At 30.8% G+C, this 22597-nt stretch overlaps 1 protein-coding gene across 1 annotated transcript; it reads right to left on the bottom strand.

Moving 5' to 3' along the window:
* Positions 1 to 12473: 12473 nt before the first annotated feature.
* LOC139485902 (zinc finger protein 333-like) lies at positions 12474 to 20682 on the bottom strand. The gene is made up of 3 exons (XM_071270563.1): positions 20562 to 20682; positions 18291 to 18752; positions 12474 to 13999 (listed from the first exon to the last, which is right to left on the bottom strand). The coding sequence occupies exons 2-3, from the start codon at positions 18747 to 18749 to the stop codon at positions 12614 to 12616; spliced, it is 1845 nt and encodes a 614-aa protein (XP_071126664.1). The 5' UTR covers positions 18750 to 18752; positions 20562 to 20682; the 3' UTR covers positions 12474 to 12613.
* Positions 20683 to 22597: the final 1915 nt, after the last annotated feature.

The raw sequence follows: 22597 nt of genomic DNA, 5'->3' as shown, positions 1-22597 counted from the left end.
GCATTGTGATATATATTTTCCTTCAATTTTATATGTTAAGCGCTTAGAGTATTATGTTTATTAGATAGGCGCTATATAAAAGCTATGTAATAATAATAATAATAATAATGTATATTTATAAAATGTATCATGTTTCAACTTTGACAAATACAGTGAACCTAAAAAATATAGGAAACTGAATTTAAATATTCTGGTTTTTCCCCTGGTGCTTTTATGATCCTACAATAAGAAACTGTACAGATATCTAAATTATGCCTCTGTCTTTTTACAGTAAAATATATAAACTCACTAAGTTTCTAATAGTTGTTTTCGAACAACATTTAAATTATTAATTAAATTGCTCACTTGATTAAAAATGTGGCTATCTTCATTGGACATTAGCCAAATAAATTGCGATTGATAATCTAAATTGTGAAAGTTTTTGTAACTTTTAACTATGTTGGAAATAATGGAAACTCTTTCACTTTCCAAAGATGAACATTTAAGTAAAAAATGGAGTTCATCTTCCACTTCTTTTTTAATTCCGATATCTTCTGCCTTTGATACAATGAATAGAAATCGAATTAAATCAACAAATAGTGTTTTAATAACCACACCAATATAATTATGTTTTCTAGAAATATTCTTCCTATGTAATAGTACTGTCCTGGCAAATTTGTTTTTAATTTATAGTCTTATTTTTAATGATTTAGTCCTAATTATCATTTAAAAAAAAAGCCAGATAAGTTAATAAATATACTATTTTATTTATGATTAAAAATAATGTTTATCAGAAAGTTATTTGACCCAAAGAAAGTTAGTTTGACCAACGTGAAATTTACTTGAACTAAAAACTGGACATGAAAATTTGGCCTTTACAGTATATAACAGTTAAACAATAATTTGTTATAAAATATTTTTCACATTAAATTTTATATGCATTAATTAGTGAACTATATGAAATCAAAAATAAAGTGCATTTTTCTATTACAATACTACTGTCCTGGCAGATTTTTTTTGGTGTTAATGACATAAAAGTTCATATAATCTTATATTTTCATAAAGCTTATATTCTAAACTTTCCAATGAACTAACATTTGTTTACCAGAAATTTATTTTGAAGAAGATATCAAACTTTATATTTTGATTTTGAACAAATTCAACAAAATTTCTAACGTAAAAGGCTTCTGTCCTGGCAGATTTTTTTACCTTTAAAAGACGAAAAAAATATTAATTCATAGGTTTTTAGAAAGATTATTCCATAATCTTTATAATCATACAAAAATATTATGCCACACAGTTGTACTGAAGAAAATATAACATTTATAGGTAAACTCTTCTCGACAATTTCAGCCATTTGTTTCTTAAAATTTAGCGGAGTAGGCTACTGTCCTGGCAGATTTTTTTGGTGTTAATGACATAAAAGTTCATATAATCTTATATTTTCATAAAGCTTATATTCTAAACTTTCCAATGAACTAACATTTGTTTACCAGACATTTATTTTGAAGAAGATATTCAACTATGTATTTGTATTTTGAAATAATTTCAACAAAATTTCCAACGTGAAAGGCTACTGTCCTGGCAGATTTTTTTACCTTTAAAAGCTGAAAAAAATATTAAATTATAGATTTTTAGAATGAATATTTCATAATCTTTATAATCGTACAAAAATATTATGCCAGACAGTTGTTTTGGGAAAAATATTTCAATTATAAGTAAACTTTTCTCGACAGTTTCAGCCATTTTTTTGATAAAATTAAACTGTCCTGGCAGATTTTTTTAACTTAGTTATTATTTATTTTTATATTTTTTGCAAATAATATAAGTAAATACCATGTTCTTTATTATGCAATTTAAATTTTAACAATATGTTGAGTAAAACAAAAGTTACAGATAAAAACGTATCGAAAATAACTGTCCTGGTTTTATCTGTCCTGTTAATAGACCTTCCCGCCGTGAAGACAAAATTTTACAAAATCGGATCCGATTCCGGAAGCGGATAAGGGTAATTCCGGGTTTGGCGATCATTTACAAAATAAATCCAAGCAGGTGAAAAAATACATCTATGCATGGTAAATGAATATAAACACTAGTATTGTAAACCAAAAGATATATGTAAAAGAAAGAAAAAGCAGAAAAATATTTTATTCAGAAACTCAAAATTACTTTTTGACAAATTTTAATTTAAAAATCCAATACAACGTGACAGCTGGGAACAGTATATCTAACAATATATATGTTCATGGTCACAGTCTAAATTTTCTTTATAAATTAAAATGATAAATGATGATAATGCATGTGAGATGCTTTTAAAGTGTAAAGTTTACTGCAATTTCGAGGGGTTATTTGTTTTTTCTCAATTTTGAAGGGTCAATTAAAGTAGCTGAAAGTTTCATTCTTTTTTTTCTCACTAATAATGCAACTAATATACCTTAATGTAAGTAAATCATATGATATATAGATGGCATTCTTTGGGCCACTCTACCCCCTCCTGTTTGATAACTTGGAAACGGTCGAGCTCCCCACCCCTAAACCATATGAGGGGGCAGATCCAGGATTTTAGGTTAGGAGGGGCGCAAACTTAAATTTTCGCTGAGCAGAGCCAGGCTAAAAAAAAAATTGAGGTAAAATTCTCGGAATATTCTTTATTAAGCTGAGAACAACCCATGCTTTGCAAATTTAAGGGGGTGCAAGCCCGCAACCCTCCCCCGTCTGAGTCCGCCCCTGCATATATTCAAGTATAGGACAATATAATAAATAAAAAATGAAATATAGGGGGAGTCCCTGGAGTTACCCCACCCCCTCCTGTTTGAGAACTTGGAAACGGTCGAGATCCACACCCCTTAACCATATATATTCATGTTTGTGACAATATGAAAAATCAAATAAAATATAGGAAGAGTTGCTAGGGGTCACCCCACCCCTCCTGTTTTAGAATTTAAAAATGGTCGAGATCCCCATCCCTAAACCATATATATTCATGTATGGGACAATATAACAAATCAGATGAAAGATAGGGGGAGTCCCTGAGGTCACTGTTCACCCTCCTGTTTGAGAACTTGGAAATGGTCAAGATCCTTACCCCTAAACCATATATACTCATGTATGGGACAATATAACAAATCAAATGAAATATAGGGGAAGTCCCTGTGGTCATCCCAACCCTCCTGTTTGAGAACTTGGAAACGGTCGAGATCCCCACACCAAAACAATATATATTCATGTATGGATCAATATAACTAATTAAATGAAATACAGGGGGAGTCCCTTGGGTCACCCTACCCCTTCTGTTTGAGAACTTGGAAACCAATGAGACCCCCACCCCTAAACCATATATATTCATGTATGAGACAATATAACAAATAAAATGAAATGTAGGGGAAGTCCCTAGGGTCACCCTACCCCCAGTGGCGGATCCAGAAATTTTTATAAGTGGGGCCCACTAACTGACCTAAGAGGGGCCCGCTCCAGTCACGCTTCAGTGATTCCCTATATAAGCAACCAAATTTTTTCCAAAAAAGGGGGGGGGGGGCGGGCCCCCTGCCCGCCCTAAATCCTCTGCCTACCCCTACCTGTTTGAGAACTTGAAAACCGTTGAGATCCCCACCCCTAAATCAGGGTTGGCAAAAACCCGGGTTTTATGAGTATTGCCCAGCCCAGTGGGAAATACTGGGAAAACCCGGGTTTTACTGGGTTTTAGTGGGTAATACTGGGCAATACTGGGTAATATAAAATATTTGTCTGAATTTTAAAGCACAAATGCAATACATTTAATAAGATATTTATACCCTATTTTGTTTGTTTAGATTTTGTCTAGATTGGCAAACTGTAAATAGAAAGCAAATAAATCATTTTTTTCAAATGAATATAGCTCCTATTAAGAATTAACAATTACATGTATTAAAGAAACAACATCACATTTAAATAATGTATATGTACTGTCACTAATTAATAAGTAATTATTCAGATTAGAACACAGATTTGTTTATGTAACAATAATCAGTCCTTTCAATTTTATAAGTGTTAATGGCATGACCCTGTAGGGTGTTTATTTAGCAATATAAATGTATAACAATTAAAATTAACAATTCACTTAAACACTGCAATAAAATGCATTTTTCAAAGTTTGGATTATTGAAACAATACTTGGTAATTAAAAGGTATCTTTAAATGTGCAAATCTTGTATTCTGCCTTCATTTAAAATTAATAGAGAAGAGAATGAAATTGAATTTTCTGGAAATGACTGTCAATGGTTATCTGTATTAAAAGTATATATTTAGCTGTTATACTATGAAACTATAACAAGTCTTTACTATTTTGTGTTAAAATAAGCTTACAAAATCATATTGCCCAGTAATGCCCACTATTACCCATTTCTGGGAGTATTGCCCAGCCCGGGAAAACCCGGGTTTTCCCGCCCGGGAATTCCCGGGTGGGTAATACTTTGCCAACCCTGCCCTAAATTATATATATTCATATGTATGGGACAAAATAACAAATCATTTACATTTACTATGGGCAGGTCAGTCAGACCTCACCTTTGATCCCTGTTGTAGTGAACATTTGTCTGATTCGTGTCTCATAACTTTTGTACTATAGAACACAAACTCAGTTTTCTTTCCAGGGAAACCACTCCATTCATACTATTACATGTTCATACTAAGTCAAATTGAACTTCTAGCAGTCAAATAAAACCAAGGTTAACTACCAAGTAGAACAACTGCAATCATTGGGAACTTGTACCACTGCAGATTCACCATAAAAAATATACATTGATACCGTATATGCATTGCTTTTGAAACCTTGATAACATATAAATTATTTGCCTTAATAAATAAATCATTAGATAAACATGAATGTACTATATATGAATGTTTAATGTTGAGGCAACATTGCCAGTTTTCATAATTACGGTTGCCTTGGTTTTTGGTTAACTGCCTTCAGCGCTTACAGCGCTTTGATTTTGTTTATTGCTACTAAAAAATGACCTAAAAGAGTTTGAACATATATATTCACATTCTGATTTTTTGAATGCCCATTTAATTAGGTGTGTGAAATTTTTCTTAATGAGAATGTGAGGCAATGTGGTATACAGGGTAGAAAAATCAAAACTTTGAACAGATTCAAAATCACCAATATAAGCATGCAATTTATCAAGTACTTCCAACGAGTTCTTGACACTCCAAAAGTAATTTATTCCACTATTTTCGAAGGCCCTATTTGAACAATTTATTATCAGGTTTTTAATTGTACCAAGTGTGCTGGTAAGAAGAATAGACAATTTAGTAGTTGAACAATGGCTTGAAGACGAAATAAATCTATATTTGTAAGGGGTTTTGTGTAGCTTCGGAAGCCAATACATAGTTGGGACTTTCATTGTATTTGGCTCTGCTTGTAAAGCGGTGGCTAAAAGTTACAGATTTCGTTTTCTGAAAATGGAGTCAGTTGGAATGTTGGTGAATTGGTGATTTCCTTTTTCAGAACCTCAATGTAAAATTTACGTCAGTGTTGGTTATGCTAATTGTTTTTGGTCATATCATTGTTTACATTGATGTCACCACCGATTTGTATAAAATTGAGAATGGAAATGGTGAATGTGTCAAAGCAACAACAACCCGACCATAGTGCAGACAACAGCCGAAGCCCACCAATGGGTCTTCAATGTAGCGAGAAACTCCAGAACCGGGAGGCGTCTTTCAGCTGGCATTAAACAAATATGCATACTACATATAGTTCAGTGATAATGGCCTCATATTAAACTCCGAATAATACACAAGAAACTAAAATTAAAAATCATACCAGACTAACAAAGGCCTAGTCTTACTATACAATTTGTATTACAAAGCCTTGATGTCAAAGGTCTTTGACAAATTGGCAATACCACATTTCTTTTTGTCATATCATATCTCAATGACAAAAACTAAAACCAGTCATTCTCAAATTTCTACTGACAACAGAATTACATTAAAGAAAAGATTGGGATAATAATATTTTCTGGAGTAGGGGGATTTAACAGGCGCAACTGATCAATATAAAAAACTAAGCCTTTTCACTACTTGTTCATTTAATGCTTGATTTCAATACTGTTTTAACACAATACCTTAAAAGGTGAATGTATTACAAAAAATCACAATAATTATTACATCACAACATTGACATTATTTCCATCATTTTAATAATACTATATTACTGAATTTTCCTGAAAAATCTATGGTGAAATTGTATGTACCGTTTATTATTCCTAACTGAAATGTTACTATGAAAAGACATATTATTTGCTTGTACCTAATTTCTTTACCTTAAACAACTCAAGGTGCCCAGCACAATATTTACTTTTTTATAAGTTCATGCAATTCAACACAAGAACTTCAATGAAATTAGCCCAAAACTTCTCCAAGGGCAAAAAGTTATGCCCAATGTTAACATCTCTTCTTTTATATCCAAAAATTTTAATAGTTTAATTTAAATAAGATCTATTCTTGTTCTTTAATGATTCAGAAAACTTTAAGCAAATGCATTCTGAAATATATTTATATACCAAAGAACTTTTCAGGAATATTCAGATCAAATCATGACAACCATAAAATTAACAAAAATTATTGCTTTTTTAAATAAAGTGGTTATAAAAACTAAGACAGCACTAGGTGTCAACCAAAAATCTATAATTCTAAAAGTTTTAAAAATCTACTAATAATAAAAGTTTTTACAGTCAAGAGAAAATTTTACATAATGCAGAAGTTATGATAGGAAAGTATTCTATTTTCCTGAAACAGGAAATAAACATATGTATTTTAAAACAACAGTGTAAATGTGATTATCAGATATACATATAGTTTGAAGATGAATATAACAAATATATGTGCATAATAATATAAAAAATATTTCTTAATAATAATGCCAGTGTACCAACCAGATTCTTTTTTTTTTTTAAATAACTATTGTAATAGCTACCCTCCAATTTGAAGACTAATTCTAACTCATTCATTACTTTAAGTTATTTTATTTTTAAACAGAAATTATAAGCTTTTATATTTCTTTTTTTTTTCAATGAATTCAATTTGTGTATTTTAAGAAACATTAATTCAGAAAAAAATTACATGCAATAAAATGTTGGTTTACAGGATTGACAAATAGGTACACAAACCTTTATAAATGCTTTTTTATCAATAGTGTAGAGTAAATTTGGTATAAAAGTACCTACATAAACCTAGCCATGTTGTGTAAATCTATATGGCTTAAAAAGAAGGAAGATCATTATGTTCTACACTGCATTCAACAACACTGCACATATACAAATCTAATAACTATACCAACAAATAAACAACAATTCATAACATGTGGCATGTTTTACAGTGTTTGGCAAAAATGTAATAGTATATTGTGATTAATACAAAATACGGAATTCAATTTTTCCTGGGAGTGAATGAAAACTTTTCAATTCTTTTTTTTTGTCAAGTGTTGTCAGAATTCTAGTAAAAAATGATGTAAATCAATATTGTCCTTTTCAAATAACATATTCATGTATAATATGAACAAGTTTTTCCATGTTTCCTTGTTCATGTTGGAACATATATTCATCGAAGTTTCTAGTATATTTTTTTCTTCTTCAAAAGATGCAATTTCAATAAAATTGCCTCAGAATACAGATCTTGAAAACAAAACTAACATAAAAAAAATAACATTCAAACAAATCAAAAAGAAAAAACTATATCTACCCAAACACACAGATCTATCTCTCTAAAAAAATATCAACTAATTGGACGGAAAACTAGCTGTAAGTTATAAAACAGAACAAAAAACATACTAATCTATATTAGAAAGTTCAATTAAAAATTAAAAAAATATTGGTTTAGCAATCAATAACATGCTGATTTATCTAAAGGTCTGAAATTCATCATTGATTAGTGTTGCTTGCTTGATGTCCAGTGGCAAATATTACATGCATGTTTAATTTCTAAGATTGAAAATTCTAAATTTACTTTGTAGATTAATGTAAAAGTCTAAGGACCTTTAACAAAAAATGTAAACATTCCCTAATGTTATAGTGAAACTTCAAATTAAGTTGATCTTAGCAAATTTAAAGGAAAAAAAACCAAAAGAAGTAAACATTACTTAAGTGAAATACAATACAACTACTGGGTACATAATATGGTCCATGATGAAGTTGTAGTTTGCATTTCTGTCTAGGAAATAAGGAAATCAAATAGGCTAAAATCAAACTTAAGAAATAGCATTGACATCATTGTATCAGGACAAGTAATTTTCTTTGAAAGTTCTCACCCTCTCTTTTATAATGTGACTTTTATTTGAAGGGGACTCAACATAATTCTAACCTAACCATCAGACAATACAATTTATATTTATATCCTTGAATACTGCAGTCAACTACAATTGTACACTTTTATCATATTTATATATAATGCAATACAAATAACAACATATTTTTTTGTTCAGGTCACACAAATCTATTTTAACATTCAACACAACAATGTACAATTAACCCTACTTTGAGTAGAAACATTTATATTCACATTAAACAACATTTAAGTAATTTTAATATTTTTCATACATTGTCTTTTCTACATCATTGAGAGTAATTCCATATACATTAATGTACTGCTAAAACAGAAACATGACACAACCATCTACATCTATTTAAAAACATATTCTGTTCTGTCAAACAAGTTCTATAACTCAGAACAACACACATGAACATTAAAAATAATTAAAAGGATGTCTACAATTTGAACAGATTTACAGTGATTTCTTCAAAACTGATTTGAATAGTTATGTCTTCTGTGAACACGGTTCATTTATTCAGCACTTTATAAAAATTCAATATGATGGATTTCAGATATCAAATGTGTCGATGTGGATGGACAGGCAGACAACAATAAAAAATATCATGTCTACTGAATGTAAAAAACATATGTTGAATGCCAAGGTATTGTTGGAATGTAAGAATAAAAAGTTATTCACTAGAATCACATCAAGATTTATTTTTAAATACATGGAAAAACAAAACAATTGGTCATAAGATTGACAAAAACAACAATATATATTTGCATATGAGTCTGAAAAAAAATAAGAAATATGTGAAAGTACAAGCAGAATTAAGGGCCAAAATATTATTTCAATTAAAAAATGGAGATATTAGTTCTTAACACGAAGAAAATATTGATTTCTAAAAGAAAACTTATTTTGGCTTGAAAAGGACCGTAATTGACCTAATCTTTACAAAATCAAACATGCATCTTTTTACCCTTGGTAAATGCATCTGTTCAGGAAAAGAACCAGCTTATTTAAAGAATCAAAAGAGATTTTTTTATATAAAACAATTAAAAAAGGATATGAGAAAACATATATATAGCAATATTCTATAGACCATTTTGAATAAGATGCAATCATGTTCAAAAGTTGTTGGGCCAAACAAAATATCGTTAGCTTCACTTCTATTGTTGTTCATGTCATGAAGGGAAATAAATCCTTCCAACTCAAAAAATTTTATTCAGAAAAGGATCGAGATAAAGAAATTAGTTTGTGTTGCTTAGGATATATATGGCAAATAAAATTCTCTTAAAAATGAAAAAAAGTAATATTCAATCCATAAATTAGCACTTTCTGAGATTACCTCAATACATTTATAAAAGGATCTTGTTGCAACAAATAATGTTACAACTCTACTCTGTGTACTTAGTGTAAACAATATCTATAAAAATCTGGTGTTGTATACATAAATATAACTTTTTAAATGCATAATGTAACAAAATGTTTAAATACACAGACATTTTCTCTAATACTGACAAAAGGTTGGAAACAATTAAACACATACAAAGATTCATGGTCTAGCAAAACTTAACACATGTACATGCATGTATATATACATTAAGGTTAAAAAAAATAAAATATTCATTCAATAAAAACTAAGATCTGGTCTTGTCATCTCCAAAATCCGAAACTAAATGAATGTGTGTTACGAGTTTTGATCTAAGTGTACTGGTAAAAATTAGCCCAGATGATAACATCTAAATATAAAAGATTTCAGAGTCGAAAGAGGCATCTCTTGATTACATGCTATTAATTTCCCAATTTTTCAAAGTAGACGCATTAGGTACCTCCTACAAGGAGCAGCACTCACAGTGAACAAAAATTTCAGTGGTAAAATACATGCACTTCATCTTCACTGTTTCTAAAGAAGGGTATTGGAAATACATGTATCAAAAAGAAAATCCTTTATCCATGCTCTATTTTTGAATTTTGAAAGGAAGATTAGAATAAAAAATTTCAAGATTGACAAATAAAACAGAAAAGCACAACTGTAATATGTATAACACATTCTCTTTCTATTAATTACATAATTATATTAAAAGTTTCACAATAAACATAATAAATAAGTAAAACACTTATTAAAGATTAAACATTCAATTTTACGAGAACAGTAAAAACAAATATATGTGTATATATGGTCAGATCTTTTTTATAAAACAATCCAAGATTTCAATCCTCTAAACATTACTGAACATGATTAATCTAACATTCAGTTTTTTACAGTACCTACATGGTATATTTTGTAATCAAACCATTCTGGATTTTTAAGTAAATGCATATAAAACCGGGTGATTGTTTGTGATTAAACTGTACTATTCTAATTGGCCATATAACATCTATGGAATATCTGAGTGAATAACTCAGAAACAGACAGTGAAAAATCAAATGACCTTCTGTACAGTAACTGTCACTTTATTTTCATGAATTTGAATAAAACTAATCAAACCACATTACAGCAGAACATATTGTTGATAGCTTCATCTCTAACCATAACAATACATGCAAGTGTTGGTATAAATGCATATATGAAACACATAAAATTAATCAACACAAGTTGAATTAGGAGACAAAAATTCTTAAATGCTGAATAAGTTCCTTAACTTTAAAAAACAAAAAGAAAGGTGGTTAAGAATAGTTTTCATGAAATGAAGTTCTCATGCAAATTGAAAGAAATGCCTTCTCAGGCAAAAGTTCCATTGAGAGGAAATTACACTTTACTTATTAGTTATTCCTTGCACATGTATATTCTGCTTAAATCCCCACAAAACAAGTGTAACAACAGTGTTAACTAGTGATACATAGAGTCTCTATCAAATAAATCTGAGAGGAGAATCTTAACCTAATGTCACATCATCAAGCTAAGCATATGTCAACTATAGTAATAACAATGACTTATTTCCATTTTTCTTAAATTAACAGATAAATTCACTAGTCATTGCTAGTGGTGTGTGTAAACAAAACATGTGTTCTCTTTTATATTGTTGACAGAACTGTAAAATATAAACATAAGATATCTATGTTATAGAGTTGTATTTCTGGTGAAACAATGACTAGATCAGGTTTAATTTAAATGCAGAAACATCAGTAGTAAATGTTTAAGTCATGTGAATACTGTAAATTCTGAACTTAGTGTTAATTAATGCGAAAAATGCATCTTGCATACTGATATCTGATGCATATATCTGTATGCAGATGTTCCACATTAATTACTGAATTAACAGTACTTCAATGTTCATTTCTTTGTATTGTTTTATTTAATTTAATATGATTTGATATTCAATGAATGCTACATATGGTAAAATTTACAAAGTGATTTTGTGAGAAATCACTCTTGCTTGTACATGGATGCAGTATATCACTTTGAAACACTAAACAGGGTGATACATTGTACAAGGAGTTGCTGATTTGAAGTGATTATTAACACTTTAATTTAATTTACAACCCTGTTTTAAATACAAGAGAAATATATATAGAATGTGATAAAACAGAATGCATTACTAAAAAAATAAATCACCATGATTTACTATGAAAAATTATCAACATCAGTTATTAGTTTTAACTACATCTCTGATTGCTAGTGTGTATTGTAAAATTTAAAATAAATGCCCTATACACAAAAACAAAGATGAATGCTTTAGGTATAACAAAATGCAATGTATAAAATTACAAAATAACTTTTTTTTTATGTAACCAAATAAATTTGGATCATGATTTTTTAGAAGGTACACATGGTACAATGTACATACACATGTAAATGTATCTTACTCTTACAACTATGACAATGCAAATTCTACTAGTTTTTGTGCATAAAAGCTTTCATCATGTTCATTAGAAAAAAATAACAATTATCATGATTAAGATTTAAACCTGTTAAAGAACTTTTTCAGAAATTTCATTTTGATTTCAGGTTTTTGAGAAATACAAAGAGGATCTAGTGTACATGTTTTACCGCACAAAAACATAATACAGTACTAATGTAATGATTATTTAGGAAAGTCACTAGAATTCTTTCTTTTTTTTTGAATAATCATGTGCACTGGAGATCCATGTATGAATAAGTACAAGGTAAAAATACAATTATCTGAATACTTTATCTTTTTCGCTAATATAAGTATACCTACTCACAAAAAAAGCTTTCTTAAACATTCTACCAAATAAATTGTTTTTCCTTTTTTTTTTTGGGTTTTTAAATTTTCATTGACAAGTATTGTTATGCATTGAAACTTTTTATATATTTCTGTCACTTAATAAAAAAACGCACCTACCAAGAAAGTAAAGAACATTCTTTTAAAATGGCTAAGATCAATTATTCTGACTAGAAACTGAAAATGCAAAATTATTCATCATGTTTATGTGGTTAAGGAATGCCAAATTTGGCAAAATTCCATTTGGAATGTCTCCAGAGTTTTCCTGCTTCAATGATTTAGCTCTGAAACTCTCTTCTTGGTCCAATGGTCTTTTAAGTGATGACTCTTTTTTACCCTCTGCAGAGGATGAAGAAGCAGAGAAGTTTGGTTTGGATTGAGAGCCTTCTGTCTTCTTGTCCTCCTTTCCTGGTGTTAAATCTAAACTGGCATTTTGTCCATTGTTCATAAGAATATTTGGTGGAATGAATCCACCCATACCAAGTGGCATGCCCATAGGTAAAAGTAATGCTGGATTAAAAAGATTCAAGTTCATGCTTCCAAGAAGAGCTTGATTTGGCAGTAAGTTATTAATGCCAAGATTCATTGAACCATTTGTTATTTGATTTTGTTCTGCTTCACTTGTGCTTGGATTTGACGATTCGTTTGGAAGGAATGATTGCAGAAATGGATTATGGGATCTCATGTGAGTCTGCAAGTTAGCTAATGTTGTATATGCTTTCCCGCAGAACGTACACTCATGGTCCCTGCGACCAGAATGAGTTTTCATATGGGTGTGCAGATTTGCTTTGGTGCTGAATGGCTTGTGACATAAACTGCATGTAAATGGTCGTTCTTGTGTATGGGTTCTCATGTGGACTTGCCTATTACCAATTGTAGAAAAATATTTGTCACAGAAATGACATTTGTAGGGCCGTTCTCCAGTATGTGTGCGAACATGGACATCAAGATTTCCCTTTGTTGTAAACCGTTTGTTGCAGAATTGACAGTAATATGGCTTTTCACCAGTGTGCGTTCTAACATGTGTCTTCAAATTACCGGGGGTGGAAAATCTTTTACTGCATAAATTACATGTAAGACAGGCCTCACCAAACTGATCGTATGCATCATATTGATCTCTTGGTACTTCTCCAGTTTCAAGTACATATTGATATTCTGAGTCCATGTTAAATCTATTTGGAATAGCATCATTTGAATCAGCAGTTTCAGATAGTGATGAAAAGTTGCGAACTTCATTTTTCTCTTCCGTTGGTTCACCATCAGTAAAACTTTCATCTCTAACACCATTTAATGAAACGAAGTTTTCATTTTGTCCTTCAGAACTTTCTTCGTTTGATAGCTTCCCAATCTCCCCATTTTGAAATTCTATAGACTCATTCTTATAGCCATTCTGGAATGCTGACAAGCTGTTTGGTAGTTCAACAGGAAAATCATAATCACTGTCATCATCTACGATATCACTGATGAAATCAAAGCTATCTTCATCAGGTATATCATCCTGTGTTATTTTCCTTGGCTTAGTTTTCTTTTTCATCACAGTTTTCTACAATAAAAACAATACTTATAAGTGAATAATAAAAAAAAAAAAACATTCAATCTTTAAATAAACTTTGTTTAAATTCTCTTCAAATATTAATTGTTACAAACCTTACCAATTTTTACTTTCATTGTTGGTTAGAATACAGGACATCTCGGCACACTACAAACTAGGGACATGTTAAACTCGGCATAGTACAAACTTGGCCTATACAAACTCGGCACATTACCTATACATACTCAGCACATTAATGAATATATTTATAGAAATGGTTCATAAAAAGAAATTTTATAAAATAATTACGATGAGTAATCATAGGTGAGAAAAGGAATAAATTATAGGACAGAAAGTCATGACAAAAAGTCACAAGTCAGTTCCGTGACATAAATAAGAAAACACTTAATATAAACAAAAATGTGTTTTACTTTTATAAATAAAGCAAATTTTTAAATTGAATTTTACTTAATAAATACATGTACATTGTATCAATAATAATAAAAAAAAGTTGTTTATGCCTAAAATCTTATAAATGTTCATTAATCAAGGCTAATATACATTGTAGCTAAACTGTTAAAATGGATACATGTAAATGTAATAAAAAAAAACATTACAAGATCTTTCTCTTATATAAACAAATGTCAACAAATTATTTGTGACTTTTTGTCCTTGAACTTTCTGTCCTACATTCATTTTTCCTGGTCATTGATATATATGCTATGTGTATTTAAGGTGATGCAGTCCTAGGCAAAATTGTCGCACTTGTTTTTTGCTTATCTAGATCGTATGTCTTAAAACTAATGCTCATATTAATGAAAACATTCAGTTACCAGAAGGATGGTAACTTCCGGAGCACCTGAGATCACCCCTAGTTTTTGGTATATAAACTATACAATACAAATACATACACAAACAATATATATACAGAAATCATAACAAATTAAACATTATATATAAAGTAGTATATAACAGTATTATTCATGCAGGTCTTTTGTTTCCTCTCCTTTAATAGGGCAAGTGACTTTTTTAATGAACATGATGAACGGTACAGTAAGCTCCATAATATCAAATGAAGATAGAAGTGATTGTAATCTAGACTATCTTTTTCAGACAATTTAAAGTATTATGGACATATAATATCTATATCTTTTTCAAACTGATTACCTAAAGATTTATTAGTTTTACATTTAAAGAAAAAGAGGGTTTCATCTTCAACCTCATTTATATCACAATGTTACATATTATTTTTTTTTATCTTTGAACTCTTTTATACCTACATCTCTCTATTTTAAAGAAATTGTCACTTGCTCAATTTTACATATTAAATGATTTTCTATTTTTAAAAGACATTTTTGTCGATTTCATAAATTGTCTTCTCTCGATTATAGTTTAAATCCTGTATTTTATATTTGTCTTAAGTATTTATATGGGCTATATTTTCTATATATATATATGAGAAATCCATAAAATATACCGTTTGTGCTAAGCCATTTATAAGTTGTTCATACAGTATATATCTTACTAAGTATTAATTACAAATTGAAAATAAGTCTTTATTGGCACTATAATAAATCTGATACATTTTTATTATGAATGTACTGAGTTTGTAATATGCCAAGTTTGAAATGTGCCGAGTTTGCACTATGCCAAGTTGACATGTCCCGAGTTTGTAATGTGCCGAGATGTCTTGCTTCGGCTGCTTACAACAGTATCAAAGAATGGAATTTAAAAACCCACATTTGAAGGGCATTGTACATGTGTATGCAATACATTTGTAGGTGCAAAAGAGTTGTACATTTAAACAACTCAGCTACATGTATCTACAGATAGAAATTAGAATTCTAATTTACAAAAAATTGTCAATTTGATTTAGAACATTCATTTATAGATGAAAACTCTTTCTACAACTTCCAGTCTAATGCAACCAATGAGAAATATAAATTTCATAATAAAATATGATATATATGTCTGAAAAAGAGGATACATGGAACTTGGTGGCAGGTGCAAATATTTTACAACTAATAATTTTCTGACATTTTTTTGGAAGCCAGTGCAGTCCTCGCAGAAAAAATGCTCATGATTATTAATAGATGTATTTACACTTGTATGCAAATTTTCGGCCATTACATAAAATAACACAGGTTTCCGTAAACTTTGACATCATCAATTTTGAAACATTTGACGTCATTATTAAAAAGTGGTTGTTGCTCGACGTCAAAAGGTGATTCGGAGTAGATCTAAGGCTATTTGGAGGAAAAATACAGCTAAATACCAAAAGTGTAAATACGTTTATACCTAAGGCCAAATAAAAATATATGTGCGGTTCCAGTAACCCTACTGTCCCTACTTTTTCAGCTTAAAAATAGCCTACCCTAAAGATTTTATTGTCATTTTTCATAAAGCACTGTTAAAGTCAGAATGTTGCTCCCATAGACTTAATGTAAAAAAATCATAAAATAAAAAAAAATCCCTGCCTACCTACCCTAACTTTTTTTCAGATGTAACTGGAACCACACATTCTTTTTTATTTGGCCTAAAGGGACAACCCACTAAATCAAGCCTTTTCTTCTGGTTTAAATTATAACCACAGTGACCATGAGCATTTACCCAACTCTCCTCATGTTTATTTAATTTTACAGGTTGGTGACAACCCACCAAATGGGGAACTATTCCCCAAATGAGTAACCACCCCTCATTTGAGTAATCATGATTTCACAGTGCTAAAAACAATATTTTCTAATTTAAACTTTTAAAAATTTTCGAAAAAACTAAGGATTTTCTTATCCACGGCATAGATTATCTTAGACGTATTTGGCACAACTTTTTGGAATTTTGGATCCTCAAGGCTCTTCAACTTTGTACTTGTTTGGCTTTATAAATATTTTGATTTGAGCGTCACTGATGAGTCTTATGTAGACGGAACGTGCGTCTGGCGTACTAAATTATAATCCTGGTACATTGTACCTTTGATAACTATTTAGTTAAAATGGCACCAATTTATAAAATTAGAGAAAATGAAACAAATTCTTCCAAAGAACTATATTTTAATTATGGATTTTTAAAAAGTTAGTAGCCTTGATAATAGTCAAATTTTCTACGTTTTCATAGGCTTGTATCTTCTCAGTAAATCAAGATAGGGATAATCATCTTTTAGAAAATATGCTGCATTTTTCATGAATACATGGAAATATATGTGCCATTTGGGGAAAAAGACTCAGTTTGGAAAATTCAGTTTTTTAGCACTACGAAATGATTACTCAAATGAGAGATTGTTACTCATTTGAGGAACAGTTCCCCATTTGGTAGTCTGTGCCCAACCTGTTTAATAGAAAATACCACTGTAGATTGAATATGACAGAATTTTCATGATGGCAACTGTTTTAGTCAATGAATGCTTGTCAATCTCTGTCATGTTGTTCTCCCAATAAGTCAGTGCAGTTAGTTGACATAAAGTTAATTGAACCAAATTAATGTTACAAACAAAATTACGTTTCTTCATGTTTTGTGGTCAAGCACTAAAATATTTGGACCGGTCGTCCCATATCGAGATCATAAATTATTGAATCATAAATGGTAATTATGAACGACAAAAGTATGAAACATCGACATAAATGTTATGAAAAGTTTACAAATGAACCTACTTAAGTAAAATTATAAGATTTCAATCTGTTAACGATTCTTTGTTGTAGTTTAATTATGCAGGAAATGACATTTTTGTAAATTTAAAACAAGGACGGACCAACACGAGTATTTTTCCGAACATGTAACTTTTTGCAAAAGGAGCTACCTTAACTTCTAATCATTATTGTTTGGTTAATAAGGGTTGCTTTATGCCGCTTCAGCGTAAAAAGTATTGGATATATAAAAAAAAAAAAAAAAAAAAAAAAACTTAAATTTTGATAGCTTAACAATATTTAACAAAAGTAGTCGGCCTACAAACATAACTTGTCACCGAAACCATGATGGCAATTCAGTTGAAATTAACATTTTCAAGTTATCCGTTTGCAACCATAGACATATAATACAATAAATTTAATATGTATTATATGTCTTTCATACAACCAATGGCGAGGTTCCTGACTAGGACAGTCACTTTAGTAGAAATTGCCATGATTTTTCAATTATTATTTTCTAATTTCCCCCGAAAATCAGTATATTTCATGATATATACTAGTAATTGTTGTCGGTTGTTACACATGACCTAAAGTCTGAAGTTAACACTGAGATGTTTATAAGTTCATAGATTCTGGTTAGCAAACATAATTTGCAATGAAATTAAAAAAAAAAAACGGCACAATACCCTTCCAGCTTGTTCCTGTTGGTCTTTGTGCTGTATGTCTATTGGACCAGAATCTGACGTACAAATCGAGTCTTCATAATTAATTTCTGCTGGATCATCTATTTTCGTCTCATCGTCTGATACTTCAAAGTCTAAGTTTGGGACCCTCAAACCCATGATGATATCATTCACCGTACTTCTACATACGTTATACTCATTGGAATGATGAAACATGTAACGGATTAAAGCCGACATGCTGAAATATATCTCTCCATTTATTCTGATAGAATCGGAATGTTTGCCGAGTTCTTTCTTAACGTTAAATTTTCTAGGATATTCCTTGCCACATTCTGGATCATGCTCATTTTTTAGAAACTCATGAAAATGTTTTAACCCGATCATAACTTTTTTTTGGTGTAGGGAACACTTTAATTTCGAAACAGTTGGTATATTGAAGAAATCTCCCAAGCACTTTTCCATCTTCTAAAAACAAAATAACAAGTTATTAGAACGCATATTTTAGTTATTCATAATATCCTGATATAAGTTATTACGAAGTTACTATTAAATTTTGTCCTTCTAAATCTAAATCTAAATGTAACTAATAAGTGTTCAAGCAAGTATACAGAATTTAGCCAGATTCTATGTTTGGTTAGCAAACTTATTTTTATGGCCTATGACAACTCTGAACGTTCAAACTAAGATCACTATACATGTATAGAACTTTACTTTTTTTTTCAATGTTTACAATTACACCACTGGGTCGATGCCACTGCTGGTGGGCGATTCATCCCCGAGGGTATCAACAGCCCAGTAGTCAGCACTTCGGTGTTGACATGCATATAAATTATATGGTAATTTTTATAAATTTCCTGTTACAAAACTTGAATTTTTCGAAAAACTAAGGATTTTTCTTATCACAGGAATAGATTACCTTAGCCGTATTTGGCACAACTTTTTGGAATTTTGGATCCTCAATGCTCTTCAACTTTGTACTTTATAATTATTTTGATCTGAGCGTCACTGATGAGTCTTATGTAGACGAAACGCGCGTCTGCGTATTAAATTATAATCCTGGTACCTTTGATAACTATTTACACCACTGGGTCGATGCCACTGCTGGTGGGCGATTCATCCCCGAGGGTATCAACAGTCCAGTAGTCAGCACTTCGGTGTTGACATGCATATAAATTATATGGTAATTTTTATAAATTTCCTGTTACAAAACTTGAATTTTTCGAAAAACTAAGGATTTTTCTTATCACAGGAATAGATTACCTTAGCCGTATTTGGCACAACTTTTTGGAATTTTGGATCCTCAATGCTCTTCAACTTTGTACTTTATAATTATTTTGATCTGAGCGTCACTGATGAGTCTTATGTAGACGAAACGCGCGTCTGCGTATTAAATTATAATCCTGGTACCTTTGATCACAATTTGCTACAGTTCCCATCTACTTTCATGTGCAGTTTTCAGATAACTGACTGTATATTTGTGTTCTTCACTTCCTATCAACTCCATTTCATATGAGATCACACTATGCATACAGAATCAAAAGCTGCATCAAATCTCAGGAATACAATCAGTCATATGTGTATTGAATAACTCATCATGGATACCAGGTTTAATCTGAGATGAACTACAGCAATAAAAGTGCGGTTCCTTAGCTTTTTGTGTGTGTTTTTTTATGCTGGGCGCATTAACTGATTTTGTGATTTGGATAGATACTCCATATTCACTTTGTTTTTTTCTATTATAATGTTGTACGCCAGAATCCCAACTTTCGTCTACACAAGGCAAGCGCTTAAATCAAAACAGTTCAACATGTTCAAAGGCCACTGAATTCGAATACGAAGTTGAAGAGCATTTATAAACAGAAATTTCGAAGGATTGTGCTAAATTTATACGACTAAAGTTGGAAATATATATGTCTCAGTATAGACAAACCTCATTGTTTCTACTAATTTATTATTTTAGTAACAGTAAAACAAAAAGTGAACAAATCAGTGAGATTTCTCATCACAACTGGACAAAAGCGCTGACTACTGGCCTGGTTATACGTACACTCTGGCACGAAACACCAAACAGCAGTGGTATAAACCTAGCGGTTATAATTAAGCCATCAATGATACCAGACTTATTATTTTGTACGCACGACGCGCGTTTCGTCTACATAAGACTCATCAGTGGCACTCGCTTCAAAACAGTAACTAAGAAAGTAAAGGTACAATATGAGGTCCCGTTTCCATGAACCGCGAACTATTGTAAAGATTCAAAAGAATAATACTCACAGCACAGTTTCTGTAGAAGATCACCACTTATCTTTTGTGTGTATCAGACGGCCGACATATTGTTATTACTAGAATTTAGCAATCTATTTTTAACATCACACAAAGCTCTCATGTGTATTGTAACTTGAGAAGATTAGGTTATGATCCATTAATTTTCGATGACAACAAAGTATTGTTTACATAACTAGTCATGTTATATATATCTTTACTACAAACTAGTACACGACGTTATCGGAGATCAAAAGGAATTTTAAACATATTTTTAATAAAAACATGATCATTTGTAAAGGTAAAACATTTCTAGGTTTTGTTTTTTCTATTTTATCTACGTATTAATTCATGGTATTATTAAAGGTAAAATACTAACTATTTTATATTTCATAAATTAAATGGGAACTGAACAATTCATTTAGTGATAAATTAAGAAAAAGACAACTTGTAAAATTTCACGATATTTTAAAATAATAAAACGAATATTTCTGGATAATTAACTGTTTCTTTTCCCCATTTCTCCCTCTTATTTCGTTTAACATTTAAATTAGATAACATCTGAAGGCCAGTTGATAAAAGTATAATATTTTATCATTGATGTACAATTATTTTCGTTCCCGTTTCCCCTAAATATATATCAGTTGATGGTTTATGCACTCGCAATCTGAAGCAGAATATTGTTGAGTAACTATGGTGAAGACACATGTATGTCTTTTTTTAGTCTCTTCATTTGTTTAAAGATGTTCGCAGTCATTTGTCAAACACTTGACGTTCAACTTGCAGTTTGTAACCGTCATATACAAATATATTCCAAAATATAAAAACATAAAACTTCTAAGGCTTTTAGTTCAGTGGCGAATGAAGTATATGAGTGACTTAACTCTAAAATACTCAAATTTAAAATACAACAAAAGAAAACAGCAGTTCAAGTTACTGACATATATCACTACTGCCAGTATTACAAATTCAAACATCTATATGCAGTATAAAACATTCTGGAATAACCGTTTCACAGATGATATCGGATATGTTCGTTATGTCGTAACTACAACACACTTCTCTTTTCACGAATGTGGCCTACCGAATTAGACTATTTATCGGATTCGTAATGACATAAGCAACACAACGGGCTCCACATGTGGAGCAGGATCTGCTTACCCTTACGGAGCACCTGAGATCACCCCCAGTTTTTAGTGGGGTTCGTGTTGCTTGGTCTTCTGTGTTGTGTCTTCTGTACTATTATTTGTCTGTTTGTCTTGTTTAGTTTCAGCCATGGCGCTGTCAGTGTGTTTCAATCTATGAGTTTGACTCTCCCCCTGCTATCTTACGTCCCTCTTTTTCTAAAACCGATTACAGTTGAAACTATCCAACATAATATTATAGATATGATAAGTGTATTTTAAATTGACATCGAAAATATTTTCACCAATACTGATATTTAGTCGTTTTTTTTCGGGAGGGGGGGATCTTTTTCTGGACTGATTATTTATTTTAATTTGTTGCAACGCTTTCCAGTTAATTTTTTCAATTACTTATAGTATCACTTTCTCCCGCATTTGAGTTTTTTTCCTGGGGGGATCTTTTTCTGGACTGATGATTTAATTTAATTTGTTGCAACCGGCATTCCGGCTTTTTTTTTCAGTTACTTATATTATCACTTTGTTCCGCTTTTGTATATCCAACTATTCTGCATTACATATTGCAAAATATTCCTTGTATAACCCTGCCTTGTATGTGCAAAGTCATATATTATCAGTTCTTACCTGGCTAATTTATTCATTCACAAAATACTACTGCTTTCTCATAAAAAAAATCAAATAATCGTCCCCGTGTCAATAACTAGGGTAACTTGACTCATCGCTGGTCTTATTGTTTGTTCGTTTGATACCATGTAATGGATGCTCTGCCTATAATGCTGCCGTAGTGATCCTATGGTGGTAAAGTATACACACATTTCGTATTTTTTTAATACTCTCACGGAGTAGGAAATATACTGCAGTTATCATGTTTTTCGGTATTCCGCCTGTTCGTCCATTAATTTCTGC

Source organism: Mytilus edulis, chromosome 1 (genome assembly GCF_963676685.1).
Source record: "Mytilus edulis chromosome 1, xbMytEdul2.2, whole genome shotgun sequence".
Classification (NCBI taxonomy): domain Eukaryota; kingdom Metazoa; phylum Mollusca; class Bivalvia; order Mytilida; family Mytilidae; genus Mytilus; species Mytilus edulis.
This window is presented reverse-complemented; position numbering and strand designations above follow the sequence as displayed.

Excerpts from the sequence above, each read along its gene's own strand:
- LOC139485902 (XM_071270563.1), bottom strand. The coding sequence starts at position 18,749 with ATGGAAAAGTGCTTGGGAGATTTCTTCAATATACCAACTGTTTCGAAA. Across the intron at positions 14,000-18,290 it reads AACAGGAACAAGCTGGAAGG|AAAACTGTGATGAAAAAGAA; the intron begins GTATTGTGCCGT and ends TTTTTATTGTAG.